The sequence below is a fragment of the Hylobates moloch genome, unplaced genomic scaffold (genome assembly GCF_009828535.3).
Source record: "Hylobates moloch isolate HMO894 unplaced genomic scaffold, HMol_V3 SCAFFOLD_1, whole genome shotgun sequence".
Classification (NCBI taxonomy): Eukaryota; Metazoa; Chordata; class Mammalia; order Primates; family Hylobatidae; genus Hylobates; species Hylobates moloch.
In genome coordinates, this window is record NW_026652276.1 from 183,603,345 (window position 1) to 183,626,673 (window position 23,329).

The 23,329-nt window shown below is 40.1% G+C and overlaps 1 protein-coding gene across 13 annotated transcripts in view; it reads right to left on the minus strand.

Annotated features, from left to right (window-relative positions):
• Nucleotides 1-23,329, minus strand: part of FBXL13 (F-box and leucine rich repeat protein 13) — a 304,728-nt gene that overhangs the window by 20,080 nt on the left and 261,319 nt on the right. For 9 of the 13 annotated variants that reach the window (XR_009209023.1, XR_009209022.1, XR_009209020.1 and 6 more), the window contains 2 exons: nucleotides 12,582-12,745; nucleotides 3,495-3,749 (listed from right to left, as the gene is read on the minus strand). Coding sequence is in view for 3 of the 13 variants with exons in the window: in XM_058425444.1 (XP_058281427.1) it covers nucleotides 3,560-3,749; nucleotides 12,582-12,745 (354 nt within the window). In the remaining 10 variants the exon portion in view is untranslated. Of the gene's footprint in view, nucleotides 1-3,447; nucleotides 3,750-5,637; nucleotides 5,858-12,581; nucleotides 12,746-18,768; nucleotides 18,945-23,329 lie in introns of those variants that run through there. The other 4 variants (XR_009209021.1, XM_058425444.1, XM_058425448.1 and 1 more) reach the window with 4 other exon arrangements.

Below are 23,329 nucleotides of genomic sequence, written 5' to 3' on the forward strand. Positions count from 1 at the left end.
GACCTATCTCTTGGTGATGTAGTTTGTATATCTGTCCCCCAAAATCTCATGATGAAATGTAATCCCCAGTGTTGGAGGTGGGGCCTGATTGGATCATGTGGGCAGATTTCTCATTAATTGTTACCACCACCTTCTTGGTTCTGTCCTCATGATAGTGAGTTATTGCAAGATCCGACCTTTTAAAAGTGGGGGTATCTTCCCCCTCTCTCTCTTGCTCCTGCTGTTGCCATGTGATGTGCCTGCTCCCACTTTGCCTTCTGCCATGAGTAAAAGCTCCCTAAGGCCTCCCTAGAAGCCAAGCAGATGCCCGTGCGATGCTTGCACAGCCTGCAGAACCAATTAAACCTTGTGAGTCAATTAAACCTCTTTTCTTTATAAATCGCCCAGCCTCAGGTATTCCTTTATAGCCAAACAAGAATGGCCTAAATTGCTTGGATTATATTTTTTATGATTAAGATTTTTTTTTTTGAGACAGGGTCTTGCTCTGCCACTCAGGCTGGAGTGCAGTGGCACAATCTTGGCTCACTGCAACCTCTGCCTCTGAGGTTCAAGCGATTCCCATGCCTCAGCCACCAGAGTAGCTAGCATTACAGGTGCACGCCACCATGCCCAGCTAATTTTTGTATTTTTACTAGAGATGGGTTTCACCATGTTGGCCAGGCTGGTCTTGAACTCCTGGCCTCATGTGATCTGCCTGCCTCAGCCTCCCAAAGTTCTGAGATTACAGGTGTGAGCCACTGCACCGGGCCAGGAGAAGTCCATTCTTAAACACTAATTTTTAATAAACCTTTCCAAATATTACTATTTATGATGATCTTTTTCTTTTTTTCAGACGAGGCCTCACTCTGTTGCCCAGGCTGGAGTACAGTGGCATGATCATAGCTCACTGAAGCCTTAAACTCCTGGCCTCAGGCATCCTCCTGCCTCAGCCTCCTGAGTTGCTGGGATTACAGGCAGGCGCCACCATGCATGCTCTAATTTTTTAATTTTTTATAGAGATGGGTCTTACTATGTTCATCAGGTCTCAAACTCCTGGCCTCCAGTTGTCCTTCTGCCTTGGCCTCCCAAAGTGCTGCGATTATAGGCATGAACCACTGTGCCCAGCCTCCTTTTCATTAATGTTCCATTTCTTTAGAGTTCTGTTTTTAACTTCTTATTTATGAAACAAAAGTCAGCTTTGTAGGATATCTCAGAGTCTCCTTTTGGTTCACCCTTCATGAAATCAGAATGTATACAAGTCTGAAAGATACTCACACATTGGTATATTTGGTATGGTTGTGGTGTGTTATATTAAGTAGAGGAAACTGTGTGGCAGTGAGGCAATTTTGATAATCTTTTTTCACCCTCATGCAATTATATAAACATTTTCATGACTAAAAATAAATTAGCCAACCACAGCCAGAAAAGTCATAAGCATAACAGCAGTCAACTATATTTAAAGCTATTAATGGAATTGTAAATATTTGGATCACATTGTTAAGTCCCAGACAAAAAGAAAAAGCTGCCATATTTTACTCTCTTGGACACAGACCTATGAATATGAAATGCTTAAGGGCTAAAGACCTAACTAATATCTTTGATATTTTGAGTAGTTTGCACTGAAAACTTAAAAGATTTTTCTACCTGTATACCTAACTTCTTGGTCTTCTTTCATAGCTCACTTTTTCTACTCCTTTTCTTCATTTATGTAACTGTAAAATTTGTCTCCCCAGAATGAATGAATGTGTCTTCTGTTCTTGTTTAAGAGAAGATGTTACTCAAAGAGCTTTGGAGCAAGCTCTGAATGTAAAGCAACTTGCTAGGTTTCTGGAGAACATAACAGGGTGTGTTTCTTACTGGGGTCTTCCCAGTGCAGGTGTCATTCCTTTAGAAAGCAGCTGCCTCTTTTATAAGTTCCAACAGTTGTGTGCATGAAGCACTTAGGGATCAGATTTTTGAAAACATCTTTAATGCGGCTGCCAGAAATTTCCAAATTTAGGTTAAAATCATACTCTTATGTCATCTTATGTCTCTTGGCTATTGTTCTAAAACTTCCCACTCAAATGATGCTGTTGCCTGTGTGCCCACTCTTAGGAACCTTTCCACAGCTAAGTAATATTACCTTATTTCAAAAACTTTGCAAGTCAACCTCAGTGGGGGAGAATTACTAAAAGCATTTAGCTAATACAAGGTAGCCTATGATAATACTTTGTGCAATCTTTTTAAAACTTTTCAAAATAACGATGCTTTATCTTAAGTTTTTAATCCTTATTTGAAACTTGTGGGATACAAAAAGAGAATTAACTCCACGTGAGAGATAAGTAATTGAGGAAATAGAAAGGTTAAAAGGCTGATCTGATATTGCTGACCCAGCTTGTTTGCAGCAGTCAGAACAGAGTTGTGCTTTCTCTTGGACTGTGTCAACATCAGTGTTACATAATATCAAATAACAGTAAAAACCCACAGATGTGCTCGCTTCGCTTCGACAGCACATATACTAAAACCCACGGATTAAAGCTTATTAAAAACTAATATGTAGATACGCAATTAATAACCCATACTTCCTAGCATAAAATTGAGGGAGCATCTTTTTTTGGCATAGCATAGTTTAAGAATTCCTCCACTGTGCAAATTTGATTAAAGAGATATCTATCTGAGACATTGCAGGGACATTCTTCCTATTCAGATAGTTCTTGTTTCTATTTAATTTGCCCCTAAGTTAAATGTTGAGAAAAGTTCAGAGTTAATTGGCGGCATTTAGTTCTTTTTTGTTGTTAAATGTCTGGAAACCACAGGAAAGCCACATTTCCTTTGAAAATATTAATATACGTCTGTATTCTTTATAAAGCCTTAAAAAGCGTCACAGATCCTTAAAGTTATTGCCCTGGCTCAAACTCCTAGTTTGACATATGGCCATCTCTGCTTTCTCTTTCCTTTCTAAAGAAAAATTACTTAATTTCTTGTCAAAAAAGTCTCATCTCTCAGGGTTGTTTCATATAACTGTAGATTTTATAATCTCATCAAAACTATTGGTTTGATTTAATTTAGGCAGAAATTTTGTGTAGTCAGTACTTGATTTGGCTTCTTTTTTTTTTTTTTTGAGACGGAGTCTTGCTCTGTCGTGGAGGCTGGAGTGCAGTGGCATGATCTAGGCTCACTGCAACCTCCGCCTCTCAGGTTCAAGCGAGTCCCCTGCCTCAGCCTCCTGAGTAGCTGGGATTACAGGTGCCCGCCACCACACCCGGCTAATTTTTGTATTTTTAGTAGAGATGGGGTTTCACCATGTTGGCCAGGCTGGTCTTGAACTCCTGACCTATGATCCACCGCCTCGGCCTCCCAAAGTGCTAAGATTACAGGTGTGAGCCACCGCTCCTGGCCTGGCTTCTTTTTTAAATCATGATTATTTAGACAGAAGAACTACTGATGTGTTTGGAAATATTTGTAGTTGGAATAAGAATCAGAAGATGGTTTGTTGCTTGTTTACATTGTTATTGAGATTCAGCTAGTAAACATACTTGCAACAAATGGAGGAAGCTTGCCAAGTTCTTGATTTTTTGTTCTTCCTGCTTGAGGCTGAAGGTCACGCTGCTTGGTCTTCACTGTTGTATGTTGACTTTTCCACTGTTAATTCTAAGGCTCCTTTAGATGATGTTATGTTGTCAAGCTCTGTAACAGGGTTTCCTTCCCTATCATAGCCAAACCAACGTGGAGGGTCATTAGAGTTGTATTCCTGCTGCTGAACTTTAGATGACATTCTTTGAGCTGCCTTCCTGTAATAACAGTGCTTAGCATTAGCAGAAGTAATCCCTAGTGCAAAATTCTTAAACTCAACCAAATTTGGAGTTAGAGAATTCACTGTCACAATTTGAATTCACATGAGACCTCTCTTGCCTTGCTCAGAATGAGGATACGGGTAAGTGTACAAATAAACAGGGTCCCAAAGCCTCAGCAGCTCTGATTCAGCCAGTTCAGAAATTAACAGATACAGTGAATGGGTAAGGAAACTACACATGGCCATGCAAGAGAAACACTGAGGCCTCTATTTATTTATACTGCTTTAAGTAAGCCCCTTCCTTGGTATTTCTAGTTTCTCTGATGAGGGAGTAACCTAACCAGCCTACCTGTGAAGGCTGACCATGCACCAGGCCAGGAGCTCTTAACCCAGAGTTCACAGATCCCTTTTGACTACATGGATGAACTTCAGGGAGGTCCATAAACTCCCCAAAAGTTCATGCAGTTTTGTCTATAATACACATTTTTATGAGAAGGTTTGTGACTTAAAGGTGTCCATGACCAAAATGATTAAAAAATACTGTTATAGTCTTTCTTAGCAGGAAACAAGAAAGTAAAGAATGCATCAGGAAAAAAAAGTATGTCTAACTTGAAAACAAAGCCATTTTGAGGACAGAAGGAAGAATTTCCTTTCCTAGAAAGTTGGTTTGAATCACGAGATTAGTACTAAAAAGGAGCTGAGTAATTGACCACTTTGTAGGATTAGAAATGACTAACTATGATGTTTACCCATGAAGGCACTACCTTCCCCACTCTTGCTGTATGCTACATTGAGTTATTAATTGCAAAAGTCTGGAAACTGAGTCATTGATAGGGAGCTGGCATTAACATACACTTTGAGTTAAGTTTGTGCTGAATGGCCATATGAGTTCAGGTAAGGAAATGAAATAGGAAGAAAAAAAAAACAACAACATAGAGATACCAGTTTAAAATGCTGTTTCAGTTAAATCAAACTTTAGATGTATTAAAATAATTGTAACCAAACTCAACAGGGAGATAACCAAAGCATTGCTAATTCTGCCTCTAAGCACATTGCTTTTTACCTTATTATTTGCTCTCACACAAAACTTCTACAAACTTAAAGAACAAATTGAGTAAAAGCAATTATCATATACTAATTCCTAGTTTGGAGCCACCAATCCCTATGGACTAAAACTTGGCAAACAAGTTTATTCTCTTCAGAGAAATATTTATTCTCAGTTTTGAAAATGGTAAGTTTATTGTCAAAGATAATGTTTTGCATTCTGTTAATTTTTTTATCTTTTTTTAAGGTGCTAGCCTGCATTTTAAACCTCTTATATAATCTTTATATATCCTCAAAGTAGAACATTACTATGCAAAAGTAGTGGGTTTATATCTTTTGCTTTTCCCATATTATTCTCCTAATGATATTTCTCCCTTTTCACTTCTATAAAGGTGAGATTATCATATCTTTCAATACATTTTCTGAACATTTTTCCCCCTAAGACTTACTGAAATATAATACCAAATGTTGAGGCATATAACATTAGCACCATCAGTTTCATGGGGGTAAACAGTGTCCTAAACAGCAAGGCTCCATTGTTACCCTTCACCCATCCTATCAGTCTAAACATTATCCATTTTTCAAAACTCCAAACCAATCGAGCCTCCTTGGAAATGGCTCAAACCCAGTCTTCTCCTCCTCTAAACATCTACAGGAAGTTGATCATAGAATTAATTTCTTTCTATTACATAGCTTCAGGGCATTAATTATTTATCATTTTAAACTTTGTTATTTTCCTTTTGTTTAAGAAGGTAGTAAGTTACTTAAGAGTTTATTACATTTCTTTGCATCTCCCTGAAACTCATCATGAATAGCTCAAACGAGAGATTTCAGCAGCTTACACCAAGAAGGGAAGTCCTTTAACCCTCTTGGCTTCTGCTGGTTTGCTGGTCTAGAAGGGCATTCTTCCATTCCTATTTCCAACACCCTCCTGCCCCCTGCCTCTCAAACACCAGAGTTCTGGACACACACTGCAGTTCACAGTTGTTCATAATCATTCAATGCCACTGATGTTGACTGTAGTACAAGAGTAGCACAGTTAGAGGCAACAATGATCTTGACCTATAGGAAAAGGAAATGCTTGTTTTAGGGAGTAAAAGATTTGCAAATCCTAATTCACCAAGTTACATCTTACCCTTTAACGTCAGAAGAGCAACAGTTTTGACGGTTCTAGATAACTGGTAAGAGGATAAGTACTACTAATGATAAGCCTGGGAAAGTGTAAATATTGAGTCCTATGGTTGCTCAGTCAGCGACAAGCCAGGGTAAATTAGATGATAATTGTGATATAAAACAATTAGCAAGTAGTAGGGATTTGAGAAAATAACAAGAAAAAGGAAAGTGAGAATGCTGAGTCCTTAACATAAGATAAGGAAAACAGTGAGTGAACAGGGAGACTACTCATTTAATGCAGTGTAATGGGACAGAATCGAAATGAGCTGCATGGTGAACCCCAGCCATGGGTGAAGTGCCCACTGGTATATGCATTTCTTTAATGTACTCATTCCTTAATCCCTGTCCCCCTTACCCTAGCTCTGCTCTCCAGTCCACCCACAGACAGCTTTAGTGAAACCAAACATCAGTGGGTCCCCTGACTATTGGAAGTGATGCTTACTGACTGGAGGGGAGCAAAGGATCAGATCTCAGACCCACTCTCCTTCCAGACTCAAGTTCTGGGAGGTTAAGGCTTCCTCCTCCTGGTGTGTCTTTAGGGCCTGTTTTAGTCTGAAGTGCTTTCACAGCAAGGGTGATCCTAGGGAAAAACAAAATATGAATCTGTCCTGGAGCAAATCCAGGATTATTTTTAGAGAGCTATGGATACTAGTATAGACTATTCCCTATTCCACTTCTTTCCTGCCCTTCAGAAAATCCTTAGCCATGACTAGCTGTCCTCACCACCTTTGGCATCCTCACACGGGCTGACTATCCTAAGACCCAGGACCTTGCCAAGAGAAGAGATTGGCAAGTGACTGCCAGAAGGTTTTTCTGAGTTCTTTATCATAGCATCCTATGTAGCTGTGTGTTTGCACACATGCACCTTCTTAAAAAAAAAATTAGATTCAGGGTGTACATGTGCAGGTTTGTTACGTGGGTATATTACATAATGCTGGGGTTTGGGCTGCTATGGAACCCATCAGCCAAATAGTGAACATAATGCCCAGTAGGTACTTTGTTAATCCTCGCCATCCTCCCTGCCTCCCCACATTTGGAGTTCCCCGTGTTTATTGTTTCCATCTTTACGTCCACGTGGTTAGCTCCCACTTTTTTTTTTTTTTTTTTGAGATGGAGTCTCGCTCTGTCGCCCAGGCTGGAGTGCAGTGGCGCGATCTCGGCTCACTGCAAGCTCCGCCTCCCGGGTTCACGCCATTCTCCTGCCTCAGCCTCCCGAGTAGCTGGGACTACAGGCGCCCACCATCATGCCCGGCTAATTTTTTGTATTTTTAGTAGAGACGGGTTTCACCGTGTTAGCCAGGATGGTCTCGATCTCCTGACCTCGTGATCCGCCCGCCTCGGCCTCCCAAAGTGCTGGGATTACAAGCGTGAGCCACCGCGCCCAGCCAGCTCCCACTTTTAAGGGAGAACATACAGTATTTGGTTTTCTGTTTCTCTGTTAATTCACTTAGGATAATGGCCTCCAGCTGCATCCATGTTGCTGCAAAGGACATGATTTCATTATTTTTTATGACTGTGTAGCATCCCATGGTCTGAATGTACCACATTTTCTTTATCCTATCCACCACTGACAGGCACTTAGGTTGATCCCATGACTTTGCTATTGTGAATGATACTGCAATAAACATACAACTGCAGGTGTCTTTTTGATAGAATTATTTCTTTTCCTTTGGGTAGATACCCAGTAGTGGGATTACTGGATGAAATGGTAATTCTATTTTAGTTCTTTGAGAAGTTTTTATACTGCTTTCCATTTTGGCTGACTTAATTTACATTCCCATCACAGTGTAAAAGCATTCCCTTTTTTTCCACATCCTCACCAGCATGTTATTTTTTGACTTTTTAATAATAGCCATTCTGATTGGTGCAAGATGATACTTCATTGTGATGGTAATTTTGCATTTCTCTGATGATTAATGATGTTGAGCATTTTTTCATATGTTTATTGGCCACTTGTATGTCTTTTTTGAGAGGTGTCCGTTCATGTTTTTGCCCATTTTTTAATGGGGTTATTTGGTTTTTGCTTGTTGATTTAAGTTCTAGATTCTGGATATTAGACCTTTGTCGGACGCATAACTTGCAAATATTTTTCTCCCATTATGTTTACTCTGTTGATTGTTTCTTTTGCTGTGCAGAAGCTCTTACACATGTATTTTGAATGGTATCAGGAAAGTTAAAAATGTAGAAACTATATTTCTGGGAAAAACCTCTCTCTCTCTCTCTCCTGCCCCTCCCCTTTCTCTCTTAATAGCTTGATGCTATAGTATGATCAGCACATGGGAGCTAGGAAATATTGAAAAGAACATGTATTCTTAGGAACCACTGTGTGTTCTAAATTCCATAGAGCACATATGGAATTCTTGGACTGCATTCCATTCTGCTTTGGCCTAAGTGACTGTGAGACCCTGTATGAAATGATTTGGGAATTGAACCAATCTGCTGCAATGGTTAGTCATCATTACTCATTTAACCTGGTGAGAGAGGTTTCTTTGGATCAGTATAGAACAGTGATTTTCAAACATGATATGTCACAGTTGTAACATTTCACATTAGATGGTTAATAATAACACTTCACTGAAGTTTGTTAGTGATTTTTGTTTTTTATAAATTAAAAGGGATTCAGGGTTAGCCCTGTAGTAACATTGTATGCCTTAGCTCACATTTCCTTCGAATCTCTTGAGTAGGCAAAAAAAGGGAATGTTGGAGCCACCACCAAGGATTGCTCATAATCCACAGCCTCTCTTATTGTGCATCAGACATAAATTGGGCACAACAGAGCACGTGTCTACCCTTACTGACCACATCCCTTGAATGTCAGAGATTTTTAAAAGCTTGAGAATGTAATATAAAGGCAAAGAGCAGCACAGTATGATTTAAGACCTAGGTACAAAGTATGGCTCTCCTTATTTGTGTGGCTGTGGGCACATTATTTAACCTGTTTAAACCAGTTTCCTTATCCATTTTGATGATAAAGTGTATTTGTGAGGATTCTATAATATCTGTAAAATAAGATTTAGCACAGTACGTGGCAAATAATAATTGTTAAATAACATTTGTTCATACTGATAATAAAAGTCAACAGCTCCACATCAGAAAGGCTTGAACCTTTCCATGAGCTAGAGAGAAGAACTCTGATAAGACTTTTATTTTTTAGCAACACAGATCTCCTAGAATGCCTGAGCAGTAGGGACTGTCCGAGTTTAAGCTTCTAGCAACCGCTAAAGAAGGCCTTCCAGGAATTTCATACTGTGATTTGGGGCTCTGAAGGCCACTAAGACTTTCTCTACTAGTTCTCTAGAATTGAAGGTTTTGGGCTCCAGATACAAATATATCAGAAAGTTCCCTTTATTTTTTTAAAAAATTTATTTCCAACTTTTATTTTAGGTTCAGGAGTACATGTACGAGATGTACAGGTTTGTGACATAGGTAAACGTGTGCCATGGTGGTTTGCTGCACAGATCATTCTATCACCCAGGTATTAAGCCTAGTATCCATTAGTTATTCTTCCTGATTCTCTCCCTCCTCCCACCCTCCACCCTCTGACAAGCCCCAGTGTATGTTGTTCCCATCCATGTGTCCATGTTTTCTCATCGTTTAGCTCCCACTTATAAGGGAGAACATGCATTATTTGGTTTTCTGTTCTTGGATTAGCCTTTTCGCTAACTATACAATTAGTGATTCTTCAGGTTCTCTGTGGTTCAGGCCCTCCTGGGTTGTGGGGGCCATTGTGAGGGTCTTTCTTCCTCTCTCTCACTCCTTCTACTTCGTTGTCTTTCCCCACAGAGGGCCATAAGTTGAATGGCTGGCTGTCACAGCCAATACAAATAGCTTGTCATGTTTTCTGATCATAGTTGTTACTTATTCCTCCTTGAAATAAAGGAGGCTTTATCTTGCATCCACACGGTGCTTCTGGGGTCACTTCCTGGAAACCCTTCAGCCTCTGGGGTTGGTAGAATGCCAGCCATATCTTCTGCAGGAAACTCTCCTGCAAGAGGGCTACAGCCAATTTGCTCATTGACCAAAAGTTTGCTACTCCTCTGGTTCAGAAAGGGTGCGCTGAGCAGACATCTTTGATTTGCAAAGCTGGCGCAGTAGTTTCAGATTCCATTGAGTATGAGGGAATTTATGTATAAAACAGCCTCTTCTGATGGCTGTAATTAGATCTTAAGGGCTGCATCATACATTGTTTTCATGTTCAAAATGGAATCAAGCATGTGGAGAGCATTGCTTTGTGATTCAAAATCATTGAGCTTCTTCCCAAGCCAGAAAAATCTTTCTTATCCCATCTGCCAAAGGTTCTGTTTCACCCAGACAAGACAAAGCCTCTGCAGTTGAGGGAGCCACACTGGCCCTGATTAGAGAGTGAGCATAGGTAAGGGATTAGAGATCATCAAGGGCTTGAGTTTTGAAGGGTCTACATACACTGTGCATTTCCAACTCTACTGAAGGATCTAAATGCAAAACGAAGCTGCTCCATAGAGCCCCCAGAGCTGATTGCAGAAAGCTGCATGCAACTAGGCCCCCTTACCACTTCTCTAATCAAAAAATTTGAGGCCAGGGTATTTCAGGAGCCCCCTAACTGACAAGTAGCACCCTATCCTAGATGTTGGACATAAAGACAGATATTTCTGGAGCCTTACTAGTGCAAACACTGGGACTTTCCAAGCCACTCTGCAGTGAGGACTGTCTTTCTCCATTGCTAGACAAAGATGGAATCAAGGGATTCTAGGCCTCTTCCCTGCTAGAGCTAAGCAAGGGTAGAGCTTTCAGGGAGACTAAAAGGTAGTGGTGTGGCCTCTTTAGACAATGAAGTGCACACACCAAACCAGCCCCTTTCTAAGCATTAGGGCCAAGTCTCTGCCTGCTTCTTGTGCATAGGGACAGCCAAGTTTGATTGCAGAAGACAAAATAAGCCTTCGGCTCTCATGGCTTAGACAATGGAATTTTTCACAGCTATGGCTGGTTAATTAGAGTTCTGCATTGGGGTTTTGGAACAAAGCTCAGCTAGTAGTCAAGTCTTACTATGCCTTGTTTTATTTTTTTTGCATGTATATTTTTTAAATCTAGGGACCTAGCAAGAAGACTGAGCAGTTAAGGCAGGATTCGGATGTTACTGGATATCTTGGGTCTTCTTGACCAGTCACTGTATTAATCATACTTCAGTGTCCCATATGTCTTGGTCCATTTTGTGTTGCCATAACAGACTACTACAGACTGGGTAATCCATAAAGAAAAGAAATTGATTTCTCATAGTTATAGAGGTTGGGAAGTCCAATATCATCCCATGGCAAGAGAGAAGAAGCCCTAGCTCATCCTTTTATCAGGAACCCACTCCCATGATAACTAACTCACTTCCATGATAACGGCATCAGTCTATTCATGAGGGCAGAGCCCTCATCACCTAATCACCTCTGAAAGGTCACACCTCTCAATAATGTTGCATTGAGGATTAATTTTCAACACATGAACTTGGGGGAACACATTCAAACCATAGCATCACACCATGATTAGGTTCAAAGAGCCCCTTGCCAGAAAGTCTCCATTCATTCTAGAATCTTACTTACTAGAAATTGAATAATATTACCTCTTATAAATAGTGATTGGCAAAATACAATCAAAAAATTAGAAGCTAAACTCCTTTGAGTAACACGTTATTCATTCACTGTCATCTTGCCAAAAGTTGTCTGTTAATAATCTAACAAGTTTGGCAGAGACTCCTAGGACCCTATTTCATTGTATGTCCTTTAAATGAGGTTAGTAGTATTCATATCAGAGTTATCTCCAGACCTATCAGGAAGGGTTGAGTCTCCACCCCTCCTCAAAAATTTTCAAGGACCTACCCTCTTCTCTCTGATCCAGCTCCAGCTGGCTGCCCTACCCCTGCAGGCCTGGGCCCAGTGGGAATGGCTATTTTTACAAGTAATGTTTCTTTCTTTTTTCTATTTCATTTTAACACACACTTCCTTGGATAAGAAACCATGTTCTTCCTCAGGCCTCAAGAAACCAGGGCTCATGGTTCAACTCATGCCATAACTACTTAATTAAGAAAGTTCCTCTGTGAAATCCACATGCTTGAGCCACATTGTATACTTTATACTTTGATAATATTAATTCGTAGTATTAATTTTTCACATCTGCCCAATAGAACCTTACCTTCTATGTCAGGGAATGGTCAAGGATTCTCATTTTAAGCATTTCATATGTTAGTTTATCAGGTCAGTTAAAATACTTGCACATTTTTGCCCTCAGTCAAGAGGCAAAAACTTGTGAGCTGGTTTAATCAGATGATTCTGTTAATCCTCTAGGGGAGATTAACTGAATGGACTGTATTTTGAGAAATGAGCAGAGGAAGAGCTAGAGTTAAAGCTTTGGACACATGCTTAGTCAAGGAAGAGAAGATGCTTAAAGTAAAAGGCCTACTGGAAAAGGGACAGGAAACCACAAAGGCCATTTTAGAACAACTCACAATGTTAGCTTCAATTAGGCAAAAAATAAAATGAAATGAAACTTCCTAACACTGAAAGCTGCTATGTATTATGAACCTTATAGCCATATACTATGTTTTCTCAGAAAGTAGTTCTCAAAAGTTTGTCATAGTCAGGTACATACTTACTTGGAAATATTTGTGCAGTATTGCATCTTAAGGACCCGAAGTTGTTTGCAGCCTATCTGAAGGTCCTCAAGGATTTGGTCAGTAAGCAAGACACAACCAGAGATATCCAAAATGTGCAGGTAATGGCATTTTGCCGATAACATCTCCATCGCTGAGTCAGTAATCTGAACACAGAGCCAAAGTAAGTACCGGTTATTCAAACACTACCTCAGGGAAGAACAGCGTCTTAGTCACTTTGGGCAACTATAATAAACTACCACAGACTGTGGCTTAAACATCAAACATTTATTTGTCACAGTTCTAGAGGCTGGGAAGTCCAAGATCGAGACAAAGATAGAGGTACCTGCAACTGGTGTCTTGGGAAGTCCCTCCTTATTTGCAGATGCCTCCATTCTTGCTATCTTCTCACAAGGCAGAGAGAGAGAGCTCTAGTCTTTCTCTTCTTATATGGTCGTAATCCCATCATGGGAGCTCTACCCTTATGATCTCTTCTAAATCTGTTTACTCCCAAAGGCCCCCCTTTCTATTACTGTCACAGTGGGAGTTAGGGTTTCAACATAATAATTTTTGGAGGACAAACATTCAATTCATAACAAATAGAGTAACAAAATCAGACATTTCCATATTCTCTTTCACCCAGCCTGTCACATAATGGGCCTACAATTCAAGTGAGTTGTTTAACTGTTTCCAAATAAGGTCAGAACAGTAAAATATCTGCCTCAAGTAGCACCAATAGAAATTATGATCTTAGCAAGGCACGGTGGCTCATGCCTATAATCCCAGCACTTTGGTAGGCTGAGGCAGGCAGATCGCTTGGATCCAGTTTGAGACCAGCCTGGGCCACATGGTGAAACTCCCAAAAATACAAAAATTAGCTGGGCATGGTGGCACGTGCCTATAGTCCCAGCTACTTGGAAGGCTCTGGTGGGAGGATTGCTTGAGCCTGGGAGGTCAGTGCTGCAGTGAGCCGAAATCATGCCACTGCACTGGGTGACATAGCCTTAGTGACAGAGCGAGACCCTGTGCCCTGCCCCCTCACACACAAAAAAAGTTGGGATTTTGCTGTTATTTTCATTTAGGAGTCCTCTGGTTTGGATGGAAAACTTCATCAAAATTTTTTAGTAATACCTGTCACACCAATATGAGCAACTTATGAAATGCTATAGAGATGGGATTTGGCTTTAAATTTAAAATCCTCTCTAAGGCGTCATCAATTTAAAAACATATGTTTAATAACATTACATGCTATAAAACTACAAAATATATATCCCCCAAAGTTAATCTGTAGACAGGCTCATATTATTATGAGAAGGGACCTGGACATCACTGATGGTTTAGATGTAAAAAAGATGGAGTAACCTGGTTCTGGAAAGGGACAAGTAGGTGAGACAGATGTTTGGAAGCAAGGGGAGAAAGAAGCAGAAGCCACAGAGACTACACAAATCACACTCTGAAATATCCTGCCAAGGGTTCCAACATCTCACACTTTTGCCCAGATGTCCTACAAAGGTAATTCAAGTATACTACTTAAGAGTATTTCACTTACTCCAGGACTAGCTTTCAAATTTATAGCTAAACTGAGCCTGGCTGCAGAATCAACTAGATTACTCTCTCCAAAGGAATTTTTTTCCAACTGGATTCAATTTCTTATTTTAAATGTTTGAACATTCTGAAAAACAGGCCATGAGGCTTGGCTCTTGTTTTAACATAAAGTTGAAAGAAAAAGCACTTCAGTTTGGAATATATACTTTTTAAGTTTGGAAAAAGAGATGTTGTCATTGTCTAAACATGCTTTGTTTCCAGAACACGCTCAGGACCAAGGTTAAACATTACAACTGACTCTCACAAAAGTGCCTCAGACATTCCTGCCATACTAGGTTGATCTCTGAGGATCTGATGTCATTGATAAAAGAAAAAAAAAGCCCGCAGAATTGTAGAAGAAAGGAAGGACAACAAGGTGATGGAAAAGTCCAGGGGAGGTGAAGTTCAGAGTAGCAGGTTTGGTTTGACACTAGGAGAGCTGAAAAGGAGCCTGACAGTTCCTGTAGATCAGTAGCTCAAGTTGTTCAATGACTGATGTGATGTTGTTGGGATTTATGGATTAAGGGCTGGGAACTAGAGATGGAAATAATTTTGCTACATTTTTAACTCCCAGATATAAGGTCCTGGTCCCAGCCTCATTGGGCAGATTATGTTACTTCCAACACAACTACTTTTGATTCCTTGAAAAAATGTTTTAGTTTATTTTTAAATGAAATTATTTTATATTTTAGAAATAATATAAGCACATTGCCAAAAATAGCAAAGGAAAGCAATTACAAATTTATCACCTTAACATAACTACTTTTAATGTTCTGGAGTATTTCTTGCTAGTTTCTCATTCCTATCCCCGTTAACAGATTTGTAAATACAGTAATTACATTTATTTTGCATCCTCTTTTTTCTTTTTTTTTTTTTTTTTTTTTGCTCTGTTGCCCAGGCTGGAGTGTAGTGGCACAATCTTGGCTCACTGCAACCTTCGCCTCCCAGGTTCAAACAATTCTCCCACCTCAGCCTCCTGTGTAGCTGGGATTACAGGTGCCCGCCACCACACCCAACTAATTTTTGTATTTTTAGTAGAGACAGGGTTTCACCATGTTGGTCAGGCTGGTCTCAAACTGATGACCTCAAATGATCCGCCCACCTTGGCCTCCTAAAGTGCTGGGATTACAGGCGTGAGCCACCATGCCCGGCCTTTTTTTTTTTTTTTTTTTTTTTTTTTTCAAAGTTGGGTTTCACCATGTTTCCCAGGCTGGCCTGGAACTCCTGGGCTCAAGCTGTCTTCTTGCCGTAGCCTCCCAAGTGGCTGGGACCATAGCTGCACACCACCAAACCTCGCTTTCATCTTGCTTTTTTGTTTTTCCTAGTGCATTCTTATACTACTTCACAGTCTTCATATTTACAATCTTTAATTATTATAAAATGTTTTATTTAGTAGATGTAGTTTAGTTTATCATTTACATATTTCTGGTCATTTCCGTTGTTTTCAAGTTTTTACTATTTAAATAACATTTTGATGACTGTTCATAAATATAGTCTTCTCCAAGTTTTGGACTGTTTCCCTTAGGATAGATTTCAGAAAGTGGATTTGTATGCTATGGTTTGAATGTTTATTCCCTCCAAAACACATGTTGAAACTTAACCCACGATGTGGCAGTATTGAGAGGGGGGCCCTTAAGAGGTGATCGGGTCATGAAGGCTCTGCTCTCATCAGTGGATTAACCTGTTATCATGAGAGTGGGACTGGTAGCTTTATAAGAAGAAGAAAGGTCTGAACTAGCCTGTTAACATGCTCAGCTCCCTTGCCATGTGATTCCCTGCATTGCCTTGGAATTCTGCAGAGAGTCCTTGCCAGCAAGAAGGTTCTCCACCAAATGCTCCACCTTGACCTTGGACTTCTCAGCCTCCAGAAATGTAATATTACTAAATTTTGTTCTTATAAATTACCCAGTGTCAGGTATTCTGTTATACACAACAGAAAACAGACTAAGACAGGGTATGACCACTTTTGTGGCTCTTGTTTACGAATTTTCACATTGCTTCACAAAAGGATTATACCCATCTATAATGCTATCTACAATATAAGGACCAGTTTCACTGACCCCCTGCCAACCACTGGGCATTACCATTAAAAAATGTGCAATTTACTAGGTAATAGATGATACCTCAAATAATAATGTTTTAACTTGGATTTCTTTCTTATGTTGGATCTTTTTCCACATTGTTTACCAGTAGTATTTTCTCTGATTTGAATTCCCCAGCTCTGGCACTATTTAATTGTGACCATAGGCAAGTTGCTTAAATTCTCCAAGCCTCAGTTTCCCCATTTGTAGAATGGTTACCCAAGATTGCCGCAGAACTAAAGGAGAACATGTATGTGACCAGTGACTAGCATAAAGTCAGCACTCAATAAATGGTAGCTATAATTATGATTATTCATCTCCTTTGCCATTAATATATGTGATTTTTTTTTTTAGTAGGACCTCTTTATACAAAAGAGAACTTAACTGTTGGCTTTCAGTTTGCTGAATTATACTTTTGTTTCTTCTCCCCTTTGCCCCCTCCCCACCAATTCCTGTTTTGATTGTATGAGAAGTCAGGTAATTTTACTAGCACTTCTGGTGACGATCCCAAGAAAAACCTGCCTTGAAGATGGACAGCAAGAAAGGGGCTGAACAGTCCACAAAATGAACTTTTAGGTTAATAACAGTTGGTTTCATGAGATATTAACTAATGAAAATCTAATGCAGTAAGAAATAATGTGCTTTAAAGGTCAGGCCAAAAAGAGAGTCAAAGTTTTTGCTCTAGCTTTTTGTTAAACCCCTGAACTGTGGGAGGGCTTTTAAATATAATAAACATATTTTGAATATAAGCTGAGTGTGGTGGCTCATGCCTGTAATCCTAGCACTTTGGGAGGCTGAGACAGGTGGATCACTTGAGCCCAGGAGTTTGAAATCAGCCTGGGCAACATGGTGAAACCCCATATCTACAAAAAATACAAACATTAGCTGGGTATGCCTGTAGTCCAGCTACTCAGGAGGCTGAGGTGGGAGGATCACTTGAGCCTGAGAGGTTGAGGCTGCAGTGAGCTGTGACTGCACCACTATACTACAGCCTGGGAGACAGAGTGAGACCCTGTCTCATATATATATATATATCTAATATATTAATATATATCTAATGTATATAATAAATTTATCTTATATATAATAAATATATCTAATATCTAATATCTAATATATATTAGATATATTTCCAAGAGAGGGAGAGGCTCTTAGGAAATTATCTTCTTGCATATTATGTTATATTATGCTATATTTGGCTATTTCCTAAGAGCTCTATCGTATTATTTTCATTTATTTGTGAGAATGTAGCCGTGGTAGATTAAAAATGGCCACAAATGCTTTGCAGCTACTGTCAGCAAGAAGTAGAGTCTGTTTCCTCACCTCCTGATTTTAAGCTAACCTTGTGACTTGCTTTGACCAAAGGAATGGAGCAGAAGTCATATTCTTCTGAGCCAGGCCTCAAGATGCCTTGCAGCTTCTACTTTTAGCCCTTAGCCTCTTGTAATGTGTTACTGCCCTTGAAGCAGCTCAGCTAGCTTGTTGGAGGATGAGACCACATGAAGCAGGAGGAAGCTGTCCCAGCTGGGGCCCCTAGGCCAGCCAGCTCTAAGGGGAGTCAAGAGATGACTGCAAAGAGATGACTGCAGCTGCTTGGGCAACCCGGGGGCCAACCACTGTCAGAAGAACCACGCAGCCAAAACCAGCCCAAATTCCTGGCCAACAGGTTTGTGAGAAAATAAAATGGTAGTTGTCTTAAGCCACTGAGTTTGAGAGTGACTGGTTACATAGCAATAGATCAGCCAATACTATGTGCCAGGAATCTCACCCTTTGTAATATATGGTAAAATATGACCCATTGGTCATTTCTTTTTTTTTTTTTATATACTTTAAGTTTTAGGCTACATGTGCACAACGTGCAGGTTTGTTACATATGTATACATGTGCCATGTTGATGTGCTACACCCATTAACTCATCATTTAACATTAGGTATATCTCCTAATGCTATCCCTCCCCACTCCCGCCACCCCACAACAGGCCCCGGTGTGTGATGTTCCCCTTCCTATGTCCGTGTGTTTTCATTGTTCCCACCTATGAGTGAGAACATGCGGTGTTTGGTTTTTTGCCCTTGCGATAGTTTGCTGAGAATGATGGTTTCCAGCTTCATCCATGGGGAATCCTTTCCCCATTTCTTGTTTTTGTCAGGTTTGTCAAAGATCAGATAGTTGTAGATATGCGGCCTTATTTCTGAGGGTTCTATTCTGTTCCATTGGTCTATATCTCTGTTTTGGTACCAGTACCATGCTGTTTTGGTTACTGCAGCCTTGTAGTATAGTTTGAAGTCAGGTAGCGTGACACCTCCAGCTTTGTTCTTTTGGCTTAGGATTGACTTGGCGATGCGGGCTCTTTTTTGGTTCCATATGAACTTTAAAGTAGTTTTTTCCAATTCTGTGAAGAAAGTCATTGGTAACTTGATGGGGATGGCATTGAATCTATAAATTACCTTGGGCAGTATGGCTATTTTCACGATATTGATTCTTCCTACCCATGAGCATGGAATGTTCTTCCATTTGTTTGTGTCCTCTTTTATTTCATTGAGCAGTGGTTTGTAGTTCTCCTTGAAGAGGTCCTTCACGTCCCTTGTAAGTTGGATTCCTAGGTATTTTATTCTCTTTGAAGCAATTGTGATCATTTCTTTTCCTTATGACCATTTCGAAACCTCTAATTGATTTTCCTTATGGTCATTTTAAAACCTGTAAGCTGAAAGAATTTCCAAACATGTTAGCCAGCTGTGCTAAGAAAATAAAGGTTGAAAAGAGTAGGATTGTCATGGGGAATCCCAGAATTAGCAAATCTCTTACTCCTCTCCATTTACATTATAAGTCTGTAGAATTGGGATAAAGTTACCTCACTAAGTCCTATTTGCTGAATACTCTATACCTTTCCACTCCTAATTTCCCCATCTGTAAAATGAGGGTAATTTAAAACAGACAAAAAATAGTGTTTACTCTCATCTCCCAGTGTTTCAGTGGTCTGGAGACATTTCTCCAAATAATGAACTTTTTGGGTAAAATGTTTTACCACATTAGTATAAGAGAAATTCTGTGCATGCCCTGGGGATTTCACCCAGCTCACAAGTTTGTGTAGCTTTAGCTGAGCCCGGGGCCTTAGGGGAGAGCAGCCAGGCTTTGTGACCTGGCTCATTCACCTTCCCAGATGTATTTCACCTGCAGGACAGTTCAAGTAGCCTTGGGCACACCCAGTTCTCTCCCTTTTTTAGACTGTCTTTCTCAAGAATAAATATAGAATGTGCTGGGGATGTAATATCCTGAGACCGAGGATAGGGGGTACTGACTGGAACAGCCAGGCTCTGTTCCAGTTCCCCCTAGAAACAGGACATCTTTCCGTGCTTCAGCCCAGTGGGTCAGGTGAACCCAAGGTTATAAAATCCAAGACAGTCCACCTTCCAAAGTCCCTCAGCTGCGGTGCAAGTGGAACATTTACAGTTGAGATTTCATCCACCTTGAGCAGCTTTCCTGAGCCTTGGGAAACAGGCCCTCCAGGAATCCTCATCTTCTGGTGTCACTTGCTGCCTATCTGTAAGTAATCTCTTTCTTGAAGCTTTTTGCATATGAATGTGTCCTGTCTCACCAGACTCAGACAAGTTGGTAATCAGTGCACAGTGGACCTGCTTCACATCACCTACACTTGTAGGACAGAAATGCAGTTCTAAAGCACTGGCCTGTTTTCGCTTACCTTATCCCTCTCAGAGGTGCATTGCAGAGACATTTTGTCATTGTTCAGAGCTTTGCTTTAATTTTTCTCATTTCCCACCCCCTTTTCTTTCTAATCATTACTAACTCCCACTTCACATCAGTCATGAGGGTCGAAAGTGACAGTGTTAACCAAAGGGCCTAGTGCACTGCTGAGTGCTTTGAACTGGCCCCAGAGCAACCAGCTTTTCCTCTGATTTGTAGCTGTATTTGTTTTCCTTGGTATTTTAGTGTCGAATAGGATGAGGTCACAGTACTACTGACTGACCTTCGAGGTGAGGTGGTTGCAAGGAAAAGCTGGCCTTTCTGGGGCTAGATAAGGTGACCATTCAAAATTCACCTGTGGCCTTTTGGGAAACCTGGCATAGAATGATGAACCAGACACCAATGTGTTTTACGGCTCATCAAAATCAACGTAAGTGGAATATGTTAGGCTGGACCACAGCCTTATGAATTCAGGGTGAGTTGAGGAGTATTCAGATTGGTCCAGATGATGGTCCCCACATCTTCTGAATCAGGATACTCATCTGACCCACAGTCTGACCAGAACAATTCAGATGGTAAAGCTAAACCTTTCTACTCCTTTGTATCAGCGTTCTAAAATAATTGACTCTTCCTTCTTCCTCTTTCTCCCTCTAAACCTTTGATACAGAGTGATGCATTTCATGCATATTTGTTTAACATCCCCCTTAGCTTCTGGGCTGCAAGACAATAGCCATGCACAGTTTACAGAAGGAATTCCCTCAGCCTTCATAACAAAAAACAAAAAACCAAAGCAAACAAACAAACAAAATCCTCTGCCCTATTTTCTGTTTGCACTGGAGCCTTTTCTTTTCTCATTCTCCTACTTTCTGCTTTAGAGCCACTAAGAAACCCAGTCTCCATCTGTGCCTGCTTTATAGCCAGGGCAGTTCTCACTTCTCACTAAGCCATGTGTTGCCCATATGTCTGTGTGCTATGAACACAAGAATCCCGGTGAACTATCACTGTTTAAGCTGCAGAGAGTCAGTTGGTGAGTGCTGCTAGTGTTCTGGGTCCCTTGACCCAGCTCACTAATAGAACCAGATGATGCTGACCAGAAGGACATCTGGTTCCCCTAGTTCTAAACAAGTATATTATTAAACAAAAATAATTTTGCTGTGAACTTTTTGGCTTAGTTTTGTCATGGTTTCCCACATCTTTTTCCCTGCTGCCTCCTCCTTTTTATTGCAGCACAATTAGCTGACCATACAAACCAAACAACATAGAAGCTGAACTTCTAGATTAAATAAAGCGTAGGGCATCTTGAGAGTTGGTGTGATGCTGTAGTAAACAAAAGTCTTCAGTATGCACAATAGAAGAGAACACAATTGTTAATAACCTTGTAATTTCTAAGGATTTTCAAAACAATTTCTTAGTTTTCTTCCTTATTCATATTTTTCTAACTCCAAGTTTTTCCTGTTAATTTGTGTTGATCAATATCTTCCACGTTAGAGACTTTCCTCTTATGTCTGGTAATCCTTTTGTTCATGATTAAGAGTGGAGGACTAAAAACTAATCGGAAGGTCTGAGTACATGCATCTCTATTGTAAGCTTCAATGAAGGATTATCTAGGTGGGTTATTTGTTGGGAACCACCCCTGTCAGTTATTTTAGGTCTTTCATCTTGGGCTAGTCAGGGTTCCCAGAGAAGAGGCTACCAATCTCCCACCTGGAGAAAAAGATCTGGCAGCCAAGTTCTTGATGCTCAGTTGGAAGAAGTGCTTGAATATCTGCCCTCAGCATTGAGTCAGTTAGTTAGCCTAGCAACCCTCTGTTTTAGTATCTCTAGAGTAGTGGGTAATTCAAGAACAATTTTGGCCCTCACCTCCACCAGAAAACATGTGGTAAGGTCTGGAGGGATGGGATCTTATGTGCTACTGAGTGAGTAGAGGGCAGGCATGCTGTTAAACATCTACAGTGCACGGGACACACACACACACACACACACACACACACACACACACACACACCCCACTACAGAGAATTATCTTGTCCAAAATATCAATAGTGTCAGGGATGAAGAACCAGAATTTAGGAAATAAATCTCCAGGCTTCTGTTTGGGATAGGGAGAGACAGTTGCCCAGATTTATGGAGTAGGGGCTGGAATCTAGAGATCTATCTACTTCTTAAGAATCTCTAACTCAGTCTCCCTTATTTTCATCCCCACTCTTAACCCAGTTCCAAAGGTACATGGTGCTCCCAAGCTTGAAGATTGTGGTGTAAATCAGATTTTTTTTTCCAGCTTTCTCTACTGTTGGCTTAGGATTCAAAGCAGTCTCTGGTCTGCTAAATTAGTCCATCTATTTTCAAGCTTCCAAATTTTTGTTGCTCTTGTCTCCTCTCCTGTTTTCCTTATCCATATGGGCCCTCACTCTTCATCTCTAGTTCTGGTAGGGTTTCAAGAGGAACAAAATTATATGTGTATATTCAGTCTACTATTATTAATCCAGAAGCTGAGGTCTCTAGTTCTTTACATGGAGATATGTCCATAGTATATTAAAAAGTAGGTTACAATGTATTTTGGGAAGTATGATTCTATTATTTTAAAAAACAAGGCAAAACACAAACTTTCTGTAACTATTTCTAATTTCTTTGTGCATAGAAAAAAATCTAGAAGAATAAAATACCAGCAATGGTTATGTCCAGGTGGTGACAGGACAATGGATATTTACTTTCTCCCTTAAGCTTTTATATGTAGTCCAAATTTTTCGTAATGAGTACTTACTTCATTTATATACAGAGGTCCCAGAAAAATTATAAAACGCTTGAAGATAACAGAAAAGATGATGGTATGTCCTTGGAATGTCAAACTGGAACACTGTTAACAGGCCTACCTGGAGAATTCTATAGGAAATCATGCCTTTGTTTGACATACTATTTACTGTCCACTAAGGCCCTAGCTCAATGAAGTTATATGTTGTTATATTTTTGTCCAGGAAAGATGCAAATTATTTGTATCTGGTAGAAACTGTAACCCCAAGGTTATGGATTTAATAACTTGTAAAACACTTTTAGATCTAACCTAACACTCTTAATGCAACATTCTTTCATCAGTTCCTATAAATACTAAGTTCATTCAAATGCTCTACACACTGGCTTTGTCATTTTGTTGGTTCTCTCATTAGTGAATTAAAGAAATCTTTGACACATGTTTATATTTGTATGAGAATTATGTTTTTAACTTTTGGAAAACTCTACTTTGACACCAGTGGAATCATAAGCTATTTCCAATTTGAGGATAGAAGAAAAAAATCCAATGAATACCTCAACCATGGCAAAGAAAACACATTCTGAGTCCAGCCCTGATCGCTGTCCTGCCTTGTCCCTTGGCAGTGCTTAAATTAGATGTGT